Raw genomic sequence first — 21,041 nt, forward strand, 5'->3', positions numbered from 1 at the left:
ACCTCTACTTAACTGCACTGCTTCCCAAGTAAACCAGCTTTATTTAAAAAAGAGAAAAAAAATCAGTTTTAAATGATGCAAGTGACATTTCTTCTGATAGTGGTAAAAATCGCCTAAACTAATATCAATAAAATTACAAAGAGCACAAGCATATCAAAGGGATGATGTCTTTAGCTTTCACGTTTCATGCGAAATCATAGTTTCTTTCACTGTGGTTTTAACGCAACAAATCCTCCCTCAGGTATTAGGAGTCCGAAGGCCTTCTCACAAAGACCATGTGTGAGCAAAGTCACAGTATGTGTTCCGTGCGATTTTCTGTTGAAATTCTTTTTGTTGTTATAAAGAAATATAAAGCCATATAAATCCCCATGCATGAAGAACATGCTTTGCATGCAATAATAGACCAGACAATAAAATATTTATCAGCCATATACAAGTGATTTTATTTACAAGTGCTCATTGCTTTCACTTTTGATCTACGTGTATCAATGATATATGGGGAATGCCTGAAGCAGATAACTGATTGGTGGAATTATCAGACTAAAGAAAATGCTTTAACAGGAAAGCAGGACATTTCGTTTAATATCAAGAGCATTTAAGCCTTTTTTTAAGGAGAGAATACAAGGGAATGGGGAAACACGATATTACCAAGGCTAAGATAATCAGCTGTAGCTATATATAGAAAATTCTTTCATTCAGCTATTGCTTCCAGTACGGCTACTTTGACCTTAAATTTTAAATTCACTTTGAATTCTCAGGTTAGTGAATGAGCCTGTAAGTCCTAACTAGTTGCCACCTGCATTTACCACCAAATAGCAATGTAAAATGTAATTCTGAGCAGTTCTAGTAAATGTTTAGTATTTTGATGTTCTGTACTTTTCAGACATTTAAGTCTAAATAGAGTTAATAGGTAAGGAATTATGAGCAGGTTGTGCTTAAATGGAAAAAATATGTTTAAATAAATAATTAAACCATAATTGCATTTGATTTTGTATATCGCATGTTCTCCTGTTTTTGGCACTTGGCACAACAGGAAGTTTTGATATGTAGCCATATCAACAGAGGTTTTTGTTTAGGTGCAACTGCGCCAGACAAATGATTATGATCAGTCTTTTTTTAATAAAATACATTTACCATATTGCTTCTCTCTGTAATACCAAGAAACCAGTCATTTTTCTTATCTGATAATAGATCGTTGTTTTGATAGTAATTTCTGTCTATTAATTGCTTAGCTTCATTGGAGGCCTATTTTTCTACCTTTAAACAACAGCAGGACCTGAGCAGAATATAAACAATTTATACAATTATACAGTACATCACCTGATGTATACAGCAAAGTCAGGTAATTTACTGGGAGAATTGCATGGAATTATATATAATCTATATCTACAGTAAGATGAACAAACCCTGACAATAATATTAGGAATATCATGTATTCTATTCCAGCATGCACATCGCTATACATAAATTTACTAAATTGCCTCGGATAGTAAGCCAAAAAGAAAGCAAACAGAAATCCGGCCCCATGCTGGAGATAAATATAATCTCAATTTGAAAAATACCAACTAAAATACAAATGACTTTAAAGAATAATTATATATATGATAATATGTTGAATTAGAAGCATAAGCAGATAACTGTCAAGAGAAATATAAACTCAGTAATGTAGCATCTAGTCTGATACTGTCTATTTTCTATGTAAATATGGCTTAAAGCACATGGATAGGGTGATGAGACGTGGCTTATCTATGTGATATAGGGCCTATGAGTTTAAAATGTGGAGCTATGTCTTCCAGATTTCAAGGGTGTCTCTAAATACAAAACAACTAGCAGGCAATGTTAGAAGGCAACTAGAGCCCCCATTTGTAAGTGATTTCTCTCAAACCTAGGGTCCCACAGGCACTGATGACCCAAACCTTTCCTCTTCATATTGCTACATAAGCAATACAAATTTAGATGTCATTGATTGGCTGAACCTATGTCAAGGACAAGTACAAAACTCCGCTACGCAAAGCATAATCTCAGTAATAAAACTCTTTCAGGGTCTTAGAGGATAGACTTCACACTAATGGTAAGAGGGAAACCAGAATACACTATAGTCAAGTGGAAAGCCGGGTAAGTAACAGTAATTCAAAAAAAGTATAAACGCATTACTGGGTCAAAGAGAAACCAAGTTAGGCACTGTTTTATGGGCTGGGGGTGTAATTGCCATGACCACACCCCCAAAATGTCATGAGAGGGTGGTTAGGTCTAATTCTGTTATTTGTGACAGCATAACGCCAGGAGCATGCACAGCAGCCAGCGTCAGTGTTGCCATATGAGATTTCAGGGATCGGCATTCCCAGCGACCAGCAGACCGGTAAATAAACTGCAGAACAAGAACTTGTCAGATAATGCTCTCAGCCAATCAAATTGCCTCCCATACACAAATGGCACAGATGCACCTAATATTAAAAAAAATGATATGTAGGACAGAGATTACGTTTTATCCACTTATCATCAGCATCATCCATGGTGCTCTTGGGCAACTCGACTTACTAGTAGTACGTACACTGTATCTGGTTTTCTCCTGCAGGACAAGCTAGATGTCTCCACAGGAAAAAAGCACAACTAATCAGGTCCATGTTCGTTGGCGGAGAGCATGCTCCTGCTTAACTAACGGATTTATCCTACAGGAGAAGCAGAGAATACAATCATAGGTGACTGCAGAACCCATGTAAGTTGTCAGATCTTACTAAGATGATTTTAAAATGATTTTACTACTTTTCGTGGGATGACATCAGGGCACTTCTGGCACCATAATCACTACAGCATTCCGTAGTGGTTATGGACCTTAGCGTTTTTCTTTAAATTAGGACTATACTCTAGTACGGATAAGTAGACAATAATTTAATTTAATTTACTTTAGCATTACCTCAATTTTTGTTGGGGTTTATCAAAATAGCAGTCCAAAATCTTCCCATGTCAATGGAACACGCATTGTTTGAGTGTATCTGCTCTTGGCCAGTGAGCAGTTTTCTATCACAAACACATTTAGCAATATTCTCCGCTTTTTTTTTTTTTTTTAGTAAATCTTTTTTTACAAAACATATAGAAAGGAGTCGTGGCAAATTAACATATGACAGGTGACCAGTAAGTTGTATGAACAGCTGTGCTAACTACTAGAGATATCAACCTCATATGTTTTTAAATAAATGGAAAATAATAACAAGAAACAAGTCAGGCGATGCTCCGCTTTTTTATATCTGCCACAGCATCTACCTTTTTAATGAATGAACTTAAGCATTACATTTTGTCTATGTTATATTTATGTGCGTCTACATTCTATACAGGTAAACCTAACATGACCAATGCATGTCAGAAATATCACATAATAAACTGATTAAAACCCCTTTCCGGGTAATGATATCCTACACAATAAAAAAATAAAATAAAAAAAAGGGATTACCTTCTACCGGACAATTGCAATGGATGGACACTGTCATGATAATAAAGGATTTCCCTGGTCAGAAGGGGTTAAAACACATTTCATGCAATGATATCCCACACAAAATAGGCTTATTTCTATCTTGTGATGATAATACTAGTCCCATTATACTAGCTGTGATCTGCTATAAAGTGAAATTGTTGCTCCTAGCAGATCTCACTAGATAATTGCATTAAGGTACACAAGAAAATTGTAACTGCACAGATCAAAAGACTGCTGTAATAAGATAAGGCATTACCCCTAACTTGTATCTTGGATGTAATTCCCCTTTAGTACGGCTGATTTAAAGAACAATGTTGTGATTTTTTTTTTTTTTTATTACTTCCAGCATTTTAATATCATGTAAATAAAAGGTACTATCATAGTAATTTTGAATAATATTTCGTTTTTGTTTTTTTTCTTGTAAGACATTATAGAGCAATTGTATTGTTATGATTTTCTTATTCAAAACGCGCCATCTCGTGGTTATCTGAGTAAACTGCAATACACTTAGATCATGTCCTGCTTTGTGCATGATATTCAGCATGAAATTAACAGACACCAAGCGGATCACAGAAAATGGGATAATAGCAGCAAATCAAGGTCTTGGTTTCTTCTAACAACAGCACCTGGCACACAACTGATATCCAAATGCAGTCATGCATAGACATCATTGCAATTTGCAGAGCCAGTGATTGCTCTTTTCTTGCTTCAATACCTTAGCCTCTCTCAGATATGTCTGGCTTGTTTGTGTTCCATCCAGGTGCTGATTTATTTTTCAGCTTAGATGAATGGTAATTACCATACCGTACAAAGCATTTACAGATTGGGGCTGCTCTGAGTAACCTTCCCAAGCTCAACAAGGAGCCTTCAATGTCCCTGAGCTACAGGTGACACGCAGAGTGTGAGATGACTGCACTCTGCACTGTTTCATATATAGAGATACCGCATCCTGTCTGGGACTCGCGCTATATAATGCTGCCTTTATGTGTGTATAGTATGTGTGACTGTATTTATAGCGTGATTGTTTGCTCTAATAATGTGTAATAATGTCTATATTGTGTAATAATAATATGTAACGATGTGTATATTGTGTATGTGACTATATGTAAAATAATATTTATTTCATTATTATGTTGTCATTTTTAACAATATAATAAGCAATGTATTTTATCTGCATGTATTCTGTATGTACTCTTATGGTGTGTGTTCCCATTACTGTGCATTTTGTGTCTTTGTCTGCATGTGTATAATGTTTGTGTGTATGTCTGTGACACACGTGTGTGGGTGTTTGTGTGGTGTGTATGTGTGTGATTATGTGGTGTGTTTGTGCGGTGTGTGTGTGATGATGTGGTGTGTGTGTGTGTGTGCGGGGTGTGTGTGTGTGTGTGCATCTGTATCTGTATCTGTCTGTGGTCTGCCACTGTTAACCTTGATGCACAATATGCCATAGCACGCTCTGCCTTCTCTCATTATACAGATTGCAATGCATTGATTCCCCTCACAGACCCACTGGTGCTTTGTTAGTGTTCAGAGTGTCTGTCTATGAGAGCCGTACCCAGGCTGTGCATAGTAAATGTGCTGCTATCCCAGTAAGGCACATAATGCTCTATGGCAGGATTTATAGGCTGACTGATCAGTGATTCAATGCTCTCAGACACTGATTTCATGTGTCACACGTAAAGCAATGACAACACAGCCATGGAAAGGATCCATTCGGTCCATCCTGAAGGACGCCCTTGGAGTTTGAACAGAATAATTGTGAGACATAAATTACTAACACGGGATGGAAGTGGGGACACAGAGAGATAAAACATGAAGCTAATGCCCTTGGATGCTTATGAGGAATACATGAACAGGATGAAGTGCAGCGTCCCCCCCCCCCCCTCTCTGTTCCTATGGTTATATTTGGGTTTTACTGCTTATAATAAAAATACTATCTCAGCATACCGTGCACGGAGCCCTTTAATTAAATCATTATTTTTTAACTGTTACATTAACTCTATAATCACCCCTTAGAGAATCCCCCTCCACCCCCCCTTTCAAGGCAGGAAGATCTATTTCCACTACCTTGGAGAGGAGGGAGGCTGGAGAAGGGTGCTTTCCTAGATTATATCTGCCGGTCTAACTGTTGTGTACTACAACTCCCAGCACACTTAGCCAACCTGCCCCTGGCTCAGCGTAGTGGGATTTGACGTTGTAAAAAAAAATATATATATATTAATTGCCAGTTCTGTGTCTGCCAACCTGAGGTATGCTGAAAAAAGCAAAACCCCATCAATGAGTGTAGAAAATCAGCCTATTGCTCAGCTCTACAGCCGGCACTGAAAGGGTTCACATGTTCCAATTTCTACTGAAAATTTCTATCAGGCACGGTGGATTGCAACAGCTGCTAGATGTGGATTAGAAGCTCCATTCTAGGAGAAAACTCATCTCATTTTTTTTCTATCTTTTTATTATTATTTTTTTTTTACCTCGTTGACTGCATTGTTCACAGCACTTTGGTTCTGTCCACCTCTCCCAGGGGCCCCTTTTTCTGGGATTTTTTCATTATTTTGTGTGGTGGAGTTATAGGGTTTGAGAAACATGAAGTCACTCTTAGCTGATTCTGGAGTCAGGCAGACTTTGTAACAATAGTTTTGAGGACCATTCCCTGAGGATTCCATACAATTCGTCTGAACTTTATTCCCAGATGAAATCTGTAGGTTGATATTTGAGTTTTTAAAGACCCCTCCAGGGGCTCCAGCTCTTAAACAGCAACAAGTAGGCATGGAACACTTGTAATCCTGTAGGGACAGCCTGTCTTTGTGACATTTAATGGCTGTAAGGACAATTATAGCCACCAGGAATGTAAAGGACACAGAGCCAAGGGACACTATTAAATAGAGAGTTAGAGATGAGGTGGCAGCAGGGTCTGAATTTAAAGGCACATCATTTAATTCAGACAGGGTCTCTGGGAGGCTGTCCACCACAGTCAGAACTATGGAGACAGAAGTGGATAATGAGGGTTGCCCATTATCTTTTACTTGAATCAGGAGTTTGTGTCTGATTGCGTCTTTGTCTGACAAAGCACGAATGGTCCTTAGCTCCCCGGTGTACAGGGCAACGCTGAAAAGGCTAGCATCAGAAGCCTGAATTATCTGATAGGAGAGGCGAGAGTTTTGGCCAGAATCTGCATCCATGGCTGAGATCTTGCCCACCAAGTACCCAGGGTCAGCAGACCTAGGAATGACATCAGTGGCCACCGAGCCATTCTTTGGCAAAGGGTACACGATAACTGGGACATTGTCATTCTGGTCAAGAATAAAGACGTTGACCGTAACGTTGCTGCTCAAGGGAGGAAAGCCAGCATCTTGAGCTTGGACCCTGATCTGAAAGTTCCTGATTTGCTCGTAGTCAAAAGAGCGCAGGGCATAGATATTGCCACTGTCCGAGTTAATGGAGACATAGGTAGACACTGGCATGCCCTGAATCTGACCATCCATGATTGAGTAGGACAGGTAGGCATTCTGGTTGCAGTCAGGGTCCAGGGCAGTGACAGAGCAGATAGATGCCCCAGGAGGGTTGTTCTCCATCACGTACACCGTATAGGAGGGGTGGAGGAAGGTGGGTATGTTATCATTAATATCAGTGACTTGGACAGAGATGACCTTTCTGGTCATGAGTGGTGGAGACCCAAAATCCCTGGCACTGATGGTAATATTGTATTCCGACACTGCTTCCCGGTCCAGGACCTCGGTAGTGACCAGCGTGTAGTAGTTTTTGTAAGAAGAGTGCAGTTGGAAGGGGACGTTTTTGGGGATCTCGCAGTTGACATCCCCGTTGTCCCCGGAGTCTCGGTCCATCACGCTGATCACGGCGATGACCGTGCCGGGTGGAGCGTCTTCCATGACCGGGGTGGACACCGAGGTGAGGATGACTTCAGGAGCATTGTCATTAACATCCAGAAGGTTGATCAGGACCCTGCAGTGCACGGCCACCGCCGAGGGCCCCCTGTCCTTAGCTTGGACATAGAGCTCATACAGGTTGGACTTCTCGTAGTCCAGAACCCCCTTTACTCTCACCTGGCCGGTACGGGGTTCCACCATGAAGAGATCCCTCACCTTCTGGGGGGCATGTCCGCTGAACGAATACTCTATCTCCCCGTTTGTGCCCTCATCCAGGTCGGTAGCGTTGAGTTTTATCACCAGAGTGCCTTTGGGGACATTTTCCGGCAGACTCACTCGGTAGAAGGACTGGTCGAAGGTGGGAACGTTGTCATTGGCATCCAAAACGCTGATGGTGACCAGAGCAGTCCCTGACCTCTCAGGGATGCCACCATCCATGGCAGTGAGGAGCACCCGATGGGTTTTCTGCTGCTCCCGGTCCAGGGGTCTCTCCAGAACCAGCTCTGCGAATTTGCTGCCGTCGCTCCTGCTCTGGACCTCCAGGGAGAAGAACCCGTTAGGACTCAGCTTGTAGGTCCGCAGTGAGTTGGCCCCAACATCGGGGTCCTGGGCACTCTCCAGCGGGAAGCGGGCACCGGGCGCCGCCGACTCGGTCACCTCAAGCACATAGTCATGCCAGGGGAAGCTGGGCGCGTTGTCGTTAATGTCCAGGATCTCCACCTCCACCCGGTATAGCTCCAGGGGGTTCTCCATCACCACCTGCAAGTGGAGGGTGCACACCGGCTGGAACTCACAAACTTCTTCCCGGTCTATCTTTTCATTGACGAACAGGATCCCGTTCTCCAGGTTGACCTCCAGATGCTGCTTATTGGTCCCGGACACGATCCTGAAGCGCCTTGGGGACAGCTTGGAGATGTCCAGACCCAGGTCCTCAGCGATGTTCCCTACAAACGCGCCGTGATCCAGTTCTTCCGGGACCGAGTATCGGATCTGGCTGGAGGCTGGGACCAGGCAACAAGTTAGGAGAGCAGGGAGGACCTGCCTGAGCCATGGACTTCTTCTTCCCATCTCCAGAGCTCCTCTGCCGCCGCTGGAGATAAGGATGTGTTCTGGAGCTCAGTGAGCAATGGTAAGACCTAATGAAACTCAACAAATCCTCAGGCAAAATGCTGCTCTAGCTCCTGTGCTCTCTCACCGGGGGACCTGGACCCACTGAAGATCTGCTAATGCAAAGTGATGGCAGAAAATGGGAAGCGCTTTACTAAATGTGAAGATCGTGATGCCTGGACTTGTATATCTCCAATATACTTTCAACTCCACCACCCATCTCCCCAAACAACACCCCCCACCTCCACCTCCCAACTATTTTAATTTTAGAAGAGTCTGGGCTGGTGGGGGTGACTTGTTGGAGTGGGGAGGGGGTGGAGTGAGGAGGGACCCAAATCCACGTTCCAGCTTTTGTATTGGTGAACAGGGACACGGAGCATAAGAGCTGCATTTACAGCTGTTATCGGTAACCCTTTACACGGCGGCAGCTGCGAAAGATGTTCAGGTGGCAAAAGACAGGGACCATTTGTCAACCAATCGGCGCTTAAATGGTTAATGTCTGGGAGGGGGAGCGGCAGAGGAAGATTTACTCCTGTTTACTCTTTGAAAACTAAAGAGCTGATTATAATACCTTCTAAATAGAAGTGAAGTGGAATATGAATTGGTGGAATGTTTACATACAGCAATGTGAGTACATACACATAGACAGACAGACAGACAGACAAAGGCCAATAGATGCACGGACTGACGGATCATATCTAAAACTTCAAGTAATGCACATTAACCATGTGAGTGCCCGGTGCAATGTTTTGTTCCTCCCCAGGTAGTTCCAATGCAAAGCTAATTACAATCGACCAGCTGTTTAATTACTGAAGTTTAAGAAACACGAGATACATCTAAAATTAAAGCAGGCTATCTATCTAGCTAGCTAGCGATTTGAATTACCCATTGGAATATAGTGCATGCCTTAATAACTATCTAATCTATATGGGGTGCCTGTAGTAATATAGAATTAGAATAAACACTGGCTGACCTAACAGGCAGAAAGTCTTATCTGTGAATACTGTAATGCAATAATGCCATTGGCTGCTATTTACTCTAGATGGATGTAAATTGCCCTTTGATACTCCAGAAGTTTATCCTGCTCTGCCTGATATAGTCCTGTATCCCAGGAATATCTGCCTGCAGATGTTCCCTTCATCATTGCCGTAGATTAAAGGGTCCAAATACTACACCCACAGCCAAATCCTGCATATAAATAGTCTGACATCAGTATCCATGCATAGACTTAACCTTTAGCAGATGGTTAAGCTTCTGTAGAATTGATTACATTTTGATGCACACCGTTTTCCTTGTTAATACTGATTTTTTAATTATATCCCAGGATTACAACCCAGGCAGCCGGATAAACGTTAATACCATAGCAATACTGATAAAGGCTTCCATCAGCCTCCTAACATTCACAATGTGTATCCACATAGGCATCACATTTTATTGGATGGCTCTGTCGCCAATCCATGCCACTTGGGCACAATGAATATATCTATGGAGACAAACCGCCAATGGGAAAATATCCACAATGCCCACTTAACTAATGAAACTTCTCTTTGTTAATTTGAAGGGCTGCTGAATGAAAAGGTTAAACATGTTGGTTTCTTGTTTGCTCCCAATCTTTTTTTTTTTTTTTTGTTTCTCCATCAACCCTGAATGTCCAATGGTTTACGAATGAGTTGTAACAGCTGATGACTGGAAAATGTAAAGGTTAACAATCTTTTTTGTGATTAGTTTGTAAAGGTGAGGGGTTCTAGAAAGTGTTCAATTATCCACATACAGCTTCATATTGTAATGTAATGTACAAGAACAAATCTCAGACATGAATTGTATAACTCCTTAGGATCCAAACACAAACACCCTCAATCCCACCCTATTAGTTGTATTGGACATACCCATGTAAGTATGATACACCTTTATGATATTTCTTATTTATAATATTTTTGCTGCCCACACATACATATGGAGTTAACATATGTATTTGGACTTTTTGTTTGCATATTATTATACAACTTGCTTGTACTATTTTCCATCTTTTTACTACAGTGGCCAGTAATGCTTAAAGGGTTACTCCAATCATTATTTCATTGATTTGAAGTGGTCATGGTGCCTTGTAGACTGAATGTGCAGTGTTTTGCTTTGAACCAGTGCACATACGGAGATTAACCTTTCTGCCGACGGAGGTATTACTCCAGTGTCATGGGGTTTCATCAGCCAGCCCTGATTTCCAGACTGGCTAATGTCAATTCTGTGCAACTTTCATTGCACAGAATTACAGTCATTGGCTGAGAGCATCACAACTACTACATTGGATATTAGTGTTTGTTATGCTTGGAGTAACTCTTTAAATAGGATCTGTCACATCTCTAGAAATTACGACATTGAATAAAACTTTGAAAATCATTATAACTTAAAGGGACACTCCACTGCCCAAATGCAAAAGCAATTCAAAAAACACTTTATAATAGATAAACTCTAAATGAAAATTTGCATGTGTTTAATTATGCATTTTTTTCATCAGAGTTATTTCTAAGAACAGCTTGCAAAACTGCAGATCGCTTGTCGGTTGCCTTTGCAAACCATCCCATTCTAACCCTGCCCATACTTTCTGTGGCTGTCCATTCACAGACTTCCCAATGCAGTTCGATGAGAATTCTTTGCAAGGCAGGTCCACTGGGCAATTGCTGCCTCTAGAGTTTAGGAGAAAAAAGCTAACAAAACCAGTAGGTAACAATACTGGGTGTATCCAGTATAATTTATAAAAGTGTCAATTTCTATTGAAATCTGTACTATTTCCCAAATGAAAAAAAAGGACATACATTTTACACAGAAAGGGTTTGGAGTGACCCTTTAAAGGAAAAGTTTCCACTCTATAACAACTTCATCTCAATGATGCTTAACCCTGAAGTTGTCCTTCCAATACCAGTCACCATTGCCTTCCTCAGCCCTCCTCAGGCTGCCACAATGATGAAGGGTTTTGACTTAGTGGTTGGTAATAGGCTCAGAGTGTCAACTGATGCTTTCAGCCTACCACAACATCCAGTGCAAATCTTCATTGTAGCAGCCAGATGAGGAATAGGGGAGGCAGAAGTGAAAACGTTCGAGCATCTGGGGGAACAACCTCAGGACTAAACCATTTGGTAACCATATGGTAACAGATGAGATGAAGGTGTTATAGGAGCTGTAATCATTGTTCCTTTAACCCTTTTGATGCCCTGCTTTCTTTTAAAATGTTGACTAAAGATTGAGCAAATGGCACCACAATTCAGTTTAACTAAGGCACAGCCAGGGCACCCAGGGGAAGAATGAGAACTCACAGGGCCCTCGGGCAATGGGAGACCAAGGTCCCCCTTCTTGTGCAAAGGTTTTTGGCTACTGCTACTTTTCTCCCCCTTCTTTGTGTTGCTCTCACACAGATATTATATGTATGCAGCCTAGCACCCATAATGGCTAAATGAGAACAACACAGTCATGACTCCCACCAGCAAGGCCTCCAAACAGAGTCAGATTTGTTTTTAAGAGGTTAATCCAACCAAAAACAGTGTTTTACTATAACGCTGATTTTGAATGAAGTAACCCTTACTGGCATGCCTCGATCCCCCTCCCCCCCCCCCCCCTTTCCTCCATCCCCACTCAAATAAAGCAAATTTAATTACACGTTTCCTCTGTGTTTGCTGGTGACATCACAAGCAGCATCCCCCACATTTGTTTTCAATCATATAAGTCCATACAAGTAGCCTCCAAAACATGTTTGTAGGCTACTTGTGGGGTTTAGTGTGTGGGATGCTGCTTGTGATGTTGTGTTCGTGTATGTCTGTGTTACGGTACCACCTTCCGAGCTCCAGACACAGTCGTTAGTCACTTGTATTCCCGGTTCCCCCAATAACGAGACCAAGCTCCATTATGAGGGTAAAACATGAACTGAGGACTGGATCAGCCAGCCTGCCTTTTATTTGCATTTCACACACACAGGCCACACCCAAGGGGAGGCATAAAATAACCACTGGCATCGATGTTACATCCCACACATTCCCTCCCCTTGGTGTGACACATAATCCTATTATACATACAGTTTGAAATATACTTTTATATAACTTTCATAACTTCAAATCCATCCATCAGGTTCACACAAGAGACACATATTCAGATTCAGCGTACTGAAAACATAACCATTCTCAAAAATCACATCAATCCCTTCAGTGAATAAAAAGTTACGCGAAAGTCCGTTTATGACCGACCGCAGGTACCTTTTCTTGCCCAAAATAGTTCCCTGGATTCGGGCTGTGCGGTCGGTCACTTGCTGGCCTAAAAATGGCTAAGTCCCGTTCGAGGTGGGTCGGTACTTCGACTTTCGTTGAACTGTCGAAGTATCATCGATAGTACGGGTCGGCGGGTTCGAAGTTAAAATGGCCGCCGCCACGTGGTCCTTTGTCCGATGTCGGCCACCTCGAGGACTTTGGTAGCTTGGGCGTTTCATTAGTTTCCGCCGTACTTGAAATGTCTTTTATACAAAGTCACAACCCTTCGCATAATCTCTCAGGGACCATAAGTGTTGGGCAAATCAGACGAACCCAAATAGGTTTAGTCCCGACGGATGGGTCTGTCACATGGCTCCCTCCTTGTGGAACACTCCGGCAGACCCGGCTTGACCCTGTGGCGGGTCAACTTGGGGATGACCGGACTTAGGGAGGATAGGGACGTCTGTTTGCCGGGATAACCCATCCGCATTCCCATTCTGCTTACCGGGCCGGTAGCTGATAGTGAAATTGTAAGGCTGCAATGCCAAACTCCACCTCAGCAGTCTGCCATTGTCCCCAGAGACCCGGTTAAGCCAGACAAGGGGGTTGTGGTCTGTTACGAGAGAAAATTCTTGTCCGTATAGGTAAGGGCTCAGTTTCTTCAGTGCCCAGACCAGGGCTAAACACTCTTTCTCTACTGCCGCATAACTCACTTCTCGAGGTAGTAACTTTCTGCTGAGATATGCGACAGGGTGCTCTCCTCCATCCTCCCCGACCTGGCTCAGCACAGCCCCCAGTCCATACATGGAAGCGTCTGTGTGGACAAGAAAACGTTTGTTAGGGACTGGGGCAGCCAGGACAGGGGCATTCACAAGAGCCTGCTTCAGGGCCCGAAACGCGGCTTCACAAGCTGGAGACCACAGGACCTGCCTAGGTAAGTTCTTCTTAGTCAGGTCAGTCAGGGGCTTGGCAATCGTGCTATAGTCGGGGACAAAACGTCGATAATACCCTGCTGTCCCTAGGAAAGCAAGCACTTGGGTCTTGGTGATAGGTGTGGGCCAGTTAGCTACCGCTTCCACCTTAGCAGGTTCGGGCCTCTGGCTCCCACAACCCACCCGGTGACCCAAGTACTGTACTTCTGCCATGCCTAAATGGCACTTGTCTGGTTTCAGAGTCAGGCCGGCGGCCCGAATCTTGTCCAGCACTACCCCTACGTGTACTAGGTGGTCTTCCCAAGACTCACTGTAGACCGCGATGTCGTCCAGGTAGGCACATGCAAATCCCTGGAAGCCATCGAGGAGCCTATCCACCATACGCTGGAAGGTAGCCGGAGCATTCTTCATCCCGAATGGCATAACCTTAAACTGGTATAGGCCAAACGGGGTGACGAAGGCCGACTTGGGGATAGCATCCTCGGCCAGGGGGATCTGCCAGTACCCTTTACATAGGTCAATGGTGGTCAGATAGCGCCCCCTGGCAATGCGGTCTAGTAACTCGTCTATCCGGGGCATCGGGTAGGCGTCAGTGGTAGTCCGCTCGTTGAGCCGCCTGTAATCCACACAGAACCGGGTGGTCCCATCCTTCTTGGGTACTAGGACTACGGGCGACGCCCACGGACTACCTGAGTGCTCAATAACCCCCAGCCGGGTCATCTCCTGTATCTCCTTCCGCATTCCTTCTCGGACTGCTTCCGGGATACGGTATGGGGGTTGTCGTAGGGGGTTCTGTCCGGGTGTCTCGACTTTGTGTATAGCTAGGTTGGTGTACCCGGGTTCTTGGGAGAACGTCGCCTGCTTCTCCCACAGAAGCTGTCTGGCCTGGGTTTTCTCGGCCGGGCTTAGTCGGTCACCTAACTGTACGAGGCTAGTAAGGTCGGTCTGGGGATCCCTTTCTAACAGGTCAGGTAAAGGTAAGTTCTCTGGGTCGTCAGTAGCTGGGGCACAAACTGCTGCAACATCCTCGGGTCGTTCCTGATACTCCTTGAGCATGTTCACATGAAAGGATCGTTGTACCCTTTCATCCGAACAGCTGGCTATAAGATAGGTAGTATCGCATACCTGAGCTAACACCTTGTACGGGCCCTGCCAAGATGCTTGCATCTTGTTTGCCTTCACAGGTTTGAGCACTAGGACCTTCTGCCCAACCTGGAAGACCCGCTGTCGAGCGCCCCGATCGTACCATCGCTTCTGTCTCCCCTGGGCCGCCCGGAGATTTTCCCTTACCATCAGGGATAGTTTCTCCATGCGGTCCCGGAGTTCCAGAACATATGGTACTATGGGGGTCCCTTCTTGCTCCGTCTCCCCCTCCCAGTGTCCTCTAATGAGATCTAGGGGTCCACGAACCCTTCTCCCATAGAGTAACTCAAAGGGGGAGAACCCAGTTGATTCCTGGGGCACCTCTCTGTATGCAAATAGCAGATGAGGCAGGAATCGCTCCCAGTCTCTGCAAGAGTCAGTAAAGGTCCTCAGCATCTGTTTGAGGGTACCATTAAATCGCTCGCAGAGACCGTTAGTCTGTGGATGATAGGGTGAACTAAGTAGCGGGTTGATGCCGCACACCTTCCACAGCTGCTGGGTGAGCACAGCGGTAAATTGGGTTCCCTGATCAGAGAGGATCTCCTGAGGGAACCCGACCCTAGTAAAGACTTTAACCAGGGCATCAGCAACCGTCTCTGCCTCTATATTAGACAGCGCTACTGCTTCTGGGTAACGGGTGGCGTAGTCTACCACAGTAAGAATATATTTCTTACCGGATGGACTAGCCCTGGCCAGTGGACCCACAATGTCAACGGCTATGCGGGAAAAGGGCTCTCCAATGATAGGCATCGGCTGTAGCCTAGCTTTTGGATGATCTCCCCGCTTACCTACCCGTGGACAAGTGTCGCACGTGCTACAATATATCCGCACATCTCGGTTAAAATTGGGCCAGAAAAAGTTTTGGGTGATTCTATGAGCTGTGCGGTGGGAACCTAGATGACCTGCTAACGGCACGTCATGCCCAATCCGCAGAATCTCCTGCCGATACTTTGCAGGTACTACCAGTTGTCGTTTCTGCGGAGGGGCATTCGGTTTCGGGGAAGGTTTCGGGATCCTGTACAGCCTATCCCCCACCCACTCGTAGTGTTCTCCCCCTACTCCTTCTTCCCCAGCGTCGGCCCTGGCTCTGTACTTGGCTAACGTCGGGTCCTCCCTAGTTTCCTTCCCGTACATTTCTGGGGTATCCCAGCCGAACGGGGCCTGGTCTAAGGTACAAGTCGGGGTAGAGAGTCTTACCTGGGTCTCAACAGCCGGTGGGCCGGCCTCAGTGGCACGGGTCTGGGCACGGGTCGTAACAGCGTCCACTGCAGCGGGGCCCATGGGAGCAAAGGCCGAAACCAGCGGGGCCAAGTCGTTGCCAAGAAGAACATCAGCGGGTAAATCCTTAATGACCCCCACATTCACGTGTCTAGCGCCCACTCCCCAATCCAAATGTACCCGGGCCACGGGTAGACGAAATACTGCACCCCCGGCTACTCGTACTGCCACGGTATCCCCGGTATGTTGAGCTTCGGACACTAGGTGCTTTTGGAGCAAAGTCAGGGTTGCACCAGTGTCTCGTAGCCCACTGGCTTCCTTCCCGTTGACCTTTACACTCTGTCTGTGGTGTTGTCGATTGTCCTGGTGGGCAGCCTGAACAGGGTCCGCCTCATGTAATATGCCCCAGCATTCCTCTTCCTCTACACAGTGGACTGCTGGGAGAGGTGCTGGGGAAGGGGCCCCCGTGGGTTTCCTCCAGGACTGGTTCCTGTTGGCACGATTCATCGGGCACTCCTGTCGCCGGTGCCCTAGCTGATTGCACAGGAAGCACCGAAGGGGTTCAGAGTATTCTCGGGCGTTAAACCGGGGTGGACGTTGGTATTGGGCAGCTGGAGGGGGTGCGGATGGTCTGTTTATGGGGGGCTGATACGTGGCAGCGGCTGGTTGGTATTCCGCTCGGGCTGTGGCCTTGGTGATGGAATTGTCCAGTCTGCGAGCGTCCGTGTACTCATCGGCCAAGCGAGCCGCCTCGTGTAGAGTGGAAGGCTTACGGTCTCGTACCCACTCTCTGACCCCTGTCGGCAATTTGTCGAAACAATGTTCCAATAGAAACATCTGCAGCACCTCTTCTCCCGACACCGCCTGGCATCCTGCCATCCAGTGGGCGGCTGTGCGATGTACCTTGCAGGCCCATTCCACGTATGAGTCCCCAGTGGTCTTTGCAGTGTCCCGGAACCTCCTCCGGTATGCCTCGGGTGTAACGGCATACCGGGCAAGTAAAGCTTCCCTGACGGTAACATAATCCCCGATCTCCTCATCCGGAATAGCCCGAAAAGCGTCGTTGGCCCGGCCGGATAACTTGCCGGACAGTATAGCAACCCAGTCTGCCGGGGGTACCTTGTGCAGGGCACATTGCCGCTCAAAATCCGCAAGGTACCCGTCAATCTCTCCTTCGGTCTCACTGAAGGCTTTGAAGGCCGCAAATGGCACTTTCTGTTTGTCCCCCGGGTTTGCTGTGACTGGGGCCGCTGCAGTACCGTTTTGGCGTAGCAGGCTGGCCTCCACAGCGGCTTGAACCTGGGTGATGATCTCTACGGAGGGGTTGGGGCCATAATGGGCCAGCCGAATTCTTACCGCCCGGTCAAATCTTGCCTCCTCGGGGGTTCTGTCGTCGGGGCTGGGTCCATTGGCTCCCTCTGCCGCTGGTACTCCATCCATTTCCAGCAATAAAGCAATAATGTCCCTCTTCTTGAGGTTACTGGCCTGTCCGCCCCTTTGTTCCAATAAGTCTTTTAAGGTAGCTCTTCTCAGGTTTTGGTATTGTAGTTCCATTTTATTCTTGGTCGTAGCGGTTTCTTTGGGCGTTGAAGATCATCCCGTCGCTTGCCACCAGTTGTTACGGTACCACCTTCCGAGCTCCAGACACAGTCGTTAGTCACTTGTATTCCCGGTTCCCCCAATAACGAGACCAAGCTCCATTATGAGGGTAAAACATGAACTGAGGACTGGATCAGCCAGCCTGCCTTTTATTTGCATTTCACACACACAGGCCACACCCAAGGGGAGGCATAAAATAACCACTGGCATCGATGTTACATCCCACACATTCCCTCCCCTTGGTGTGACACATAATCCTATTATACATACAGTTTGAAATATACTTTTATATAACTTTCATAACTTCAAATCCATCCATCAGGTTCACACAAGAGACACATATTCAGATTCAGCGTACTGAAAACATAACCATTCTCAAAAATCACATCAATCCCTTCAGTGAATAAAAAGTTACGCGAAAGTCCGTTTATGACCGACCGCAGGTACCTTTTCTTGCCCAAAATAGTTCCCTGGATTCGGGCTGTGCGGTCGGTCACTTGCTGGCCTAAAAATGGCTAAGTCCCGTTCGAGGTGGGTCGGTACTTCGACTTTCGTTGAACTGTCGAAGTATCATCGATAGTACGGGTCGGCGGGTTCGAAGTTAAAATGGCCGCCGCCACGTGGTCCTTTGTCCGATGTCGGCCACCTCGAGGACTTTGGTAGCTTGGGCGTTTCATTAGTTTCCGCCGTACTTGAAATGTCTTTTATACAAAGTCACAACCCTTCGCATAATCTCTCAGGGACCATAAGTGTTGGGCAAATCAGACGAACCCAAATAGGTTTAGTCCCGACGGATGGGTCTGTCACAGTCTGTTTGTCTTCTTTTACCTATTGTACTTCGCTGCAGAATATATTGGTACTATATAGATTGTTGTGTATGTGTGTGTGTGTGTGTTTGTAAGGAAGCTGTAGTATTGAAATGGTGGGGATGCTGCTTGTGATAAGTGTCTATAGGGAGGCTGCATGTGGTTTTCCATGTGTTAGGGTTGCTGCTTGTAAGATTGTGTGCATACAGTGAGGCTCCTGTATGCTGAGGGGGGTGCTGGGTGAGATGGGGGCTCAAGGTTGGAATAGGGGCTGAGGTGTGTGTGCTGGGTGAGATGGGGGCTCAAGGTTGAAATAGGGGCTGAGGTGGGTACTATGTAAGATGGGGCTCAAGGTTGGAATAGGGGCTGAGGTGGGTGCTGGGTAAGATAGGGGCTTAAGGTTGGAATAGGGGCTGAGGTGGATGCTGGGGGAGATGAGGACTAAGTGTGGGATAGGGACTGAGGTGGGTGCTGGGAAGATGGGAGCTCAGCGTGGGATAGGGGCTGAGGTGGGTGCTGGGTGAGATGGGGCTCAGGGTGGGATACGGGCTGAGGTGGGTGCTGGGGGAAATAGGGGTTTGGGATAGGATAGGGGCTGAGGTGAGATGGGGGCTCAGGGTGGGATAGGGACTGAAGTGGGTGCTGGGGGAGATAGGGGCTCAGGGTGGGGTAGGGGCTGAGGTGGGTGATGGGTGATATGGGGGCTCAAGGTTGCAATAGGGGCTGACGTGAGCGAAGGGGGATGGGTGCTGAGGTGGAGGGGGGCATGGGGGATATACATACCTGCTGATTCTGCCAGGCTGCTCACTGTAGATTCAGCAGGAGAGGAGGAGGCAGGAAGTGATGTCACTTCCACTCCCCGGGCCCCGCCTCCTCCCGTCACATAGAGCTCCGCACAGAGAGAATGGAGGTGACCTGGCAAGAGCAGAATTGCTGCCAGGTCTCACTCTGCAGGTGAGGGGACCATTCAGGGGCAACCTTTAATTTGTAATATTGCCTCCGTGACTGGGGAGATCTCTGATCGGATCTCCCCAGCCAGAGAGAGTAAATGGCTGTCCATGACTAATCTGCCCGAGTTGTCAGTCCGCCCCTGAGGGCACCCAATGTGAATGAGGAGCAGAGAAGGATTAAAGGGACACTATAGTTACCAGAACAACTAAAGCTTATTGTATGTTTGGTGAGTAGAATCATTCCCTTCAGGCATTTTGCTGTAAACACTGTCTTTTCAGAGTATATGCAGTGTTTACATTACAGCCTAGTGATAAACCCACTGGCCACTTCTCAGAAGGCTACTAGCGGTACTTCCAATGTGCAGTATTACAATTCAGTGTCTGCAGCCTCTGTGCATGCAGACACTGAACTTTCTTCATAGAGATGCATTGATTCAATGTATCTCTATGAAGAGATGCTGATTGGCTTGAACCCGATTTCTCTCCTTGACAGTCTCAGCCTATCCTATAGGAAAGTATTGTGATTGGTTCAGAGAATCACTTCTGATGATGTCAGCAAAGCAGGCAGATCAGGGGCAGAGGCAGCAGCTGCAGACTTGAATACAAGTAAGATTTTACTATATTTAGAGAGGCAAAGGGGCCATGGGGGCTAGATGGTGATTTTAATACTATAGAGTGAGGAATGCATGTTTGTGTTCCTGACCCTATCATATTCCTTTAAGACCTCAGAGGCCCTAGTCACATTACCTGTTTGGGGCCCCCTTTATTCTTCACATAAGGATGACAAATGAGGCCAAGCAAAATCATGGTTTGGGCCATCTCTAACCCATACACCCTAGGTAGCTGCCTAAGTTTGTCCTGAGATTAATCCTGAGAGCAGGAGAAACATTGTCTCAGTTTCTTCACATCCACTAATAATGAACAATGGCAGAAACAGGAGCATTTATAACCATGACTGACATGAAGCCAAGATGAAGGTAATCGGTTCCAGTATACAGGTAGATCAATACAGCAGTGTGGTTTTCTACGTATTTTATTTTTCAGACCTCACATAACATCATTGCTAAATTTGCAACATGCTTCTCTTTACTTAATTGCCTTACAGAGTCTAAATACCATCTTTATTCTAAAGAAAATGCCAAATAAACAATCAGATTCTAACTTCATATTATATTTATACTGCTTCTCTACCAGAATCTAGCAGCTTTATTAAAGTCCTTCACTTTTAACCTCACTCATAAACTGAATTAGTTTCATTTGCATTTGATTTTAGACCAAAATAAAGAAGTAAAAATATGACGGCTATTTCTCTGCCTGTGATCTGGTAAGTCTCTCTGCAGTGTGCCTCATATAATAATGAAAGATACCCCTTCCTACACTGTACAGGACACTACTTGTCTCACTTAATACAGTGCTACCAAATATCAGCCAGGAATAGAAGTAGAGAAACGGAGAGCTCATCGACACTATCTTCTTCCTGCATCAATGCTGTAGTCTCTTGCTTGTACAAGACAGAGCTCATGGGAGTATCTTCCAAGACAGCAGGAGCTTCTGTAGATCACACAGTACAAGGAGAGAGACGATGCTTGACTACCATAGCTGTCACTTTTATGATGGCTGCTTGGATGGGACAATAGTTGACAGCGGAGCTCTGGCTTTTGTGATCTTTTGTCAACCTCACGCTTGCCCATAAGACAAAGTAGT

General features: G+C 45.6%; 1 protein-coding gene across 3 annotated transcripts in view; it reads right to left on the reverse strand.

The window, feature by feature from the left end:
* The window catches only part of LOC134602751 (protocadherin-10-like), a 64,741-nt gene extending 56,038 nt beyond the window's left edge, over nt 1-8,703 (reverse strand). For all 3 annotated transcript variants that reach the window (XR_010090441.1, XM_063448049.1, XM_063448050.1), the window contains exon 1: nt 5,941-8,703. Coding sequence is in view for 2 of the 3 variants with exons in the window: in XM_063448049.1 (XP_063304119.1) it covers nt 5,941-8,421 (2,481 nt within the window). In the remaining variant the exon portion in view is untranslated. The remainder of the gene's footprint in view (nt 1-5,940) is intronic.
* Between the last annotated feature and the right edge of the window lie 12,338 nt (nt 8,704-21,041).

Source organism: Pelobates fuscus, chromosome 3 (genome assembly GCF_036172605.1).
Source record: "Pelobates fuscus isolate aPelFus1 chromosome 3, aPelFus1.pri, whole genome shotgun sequence".
In the NCBI taxonomy this organism is placed as follows: Eukaryota; Metazoa; Chordata; class Amphibia; order Anura; family Pelobatidae; genus Pelobates; species Pelobates fuscus.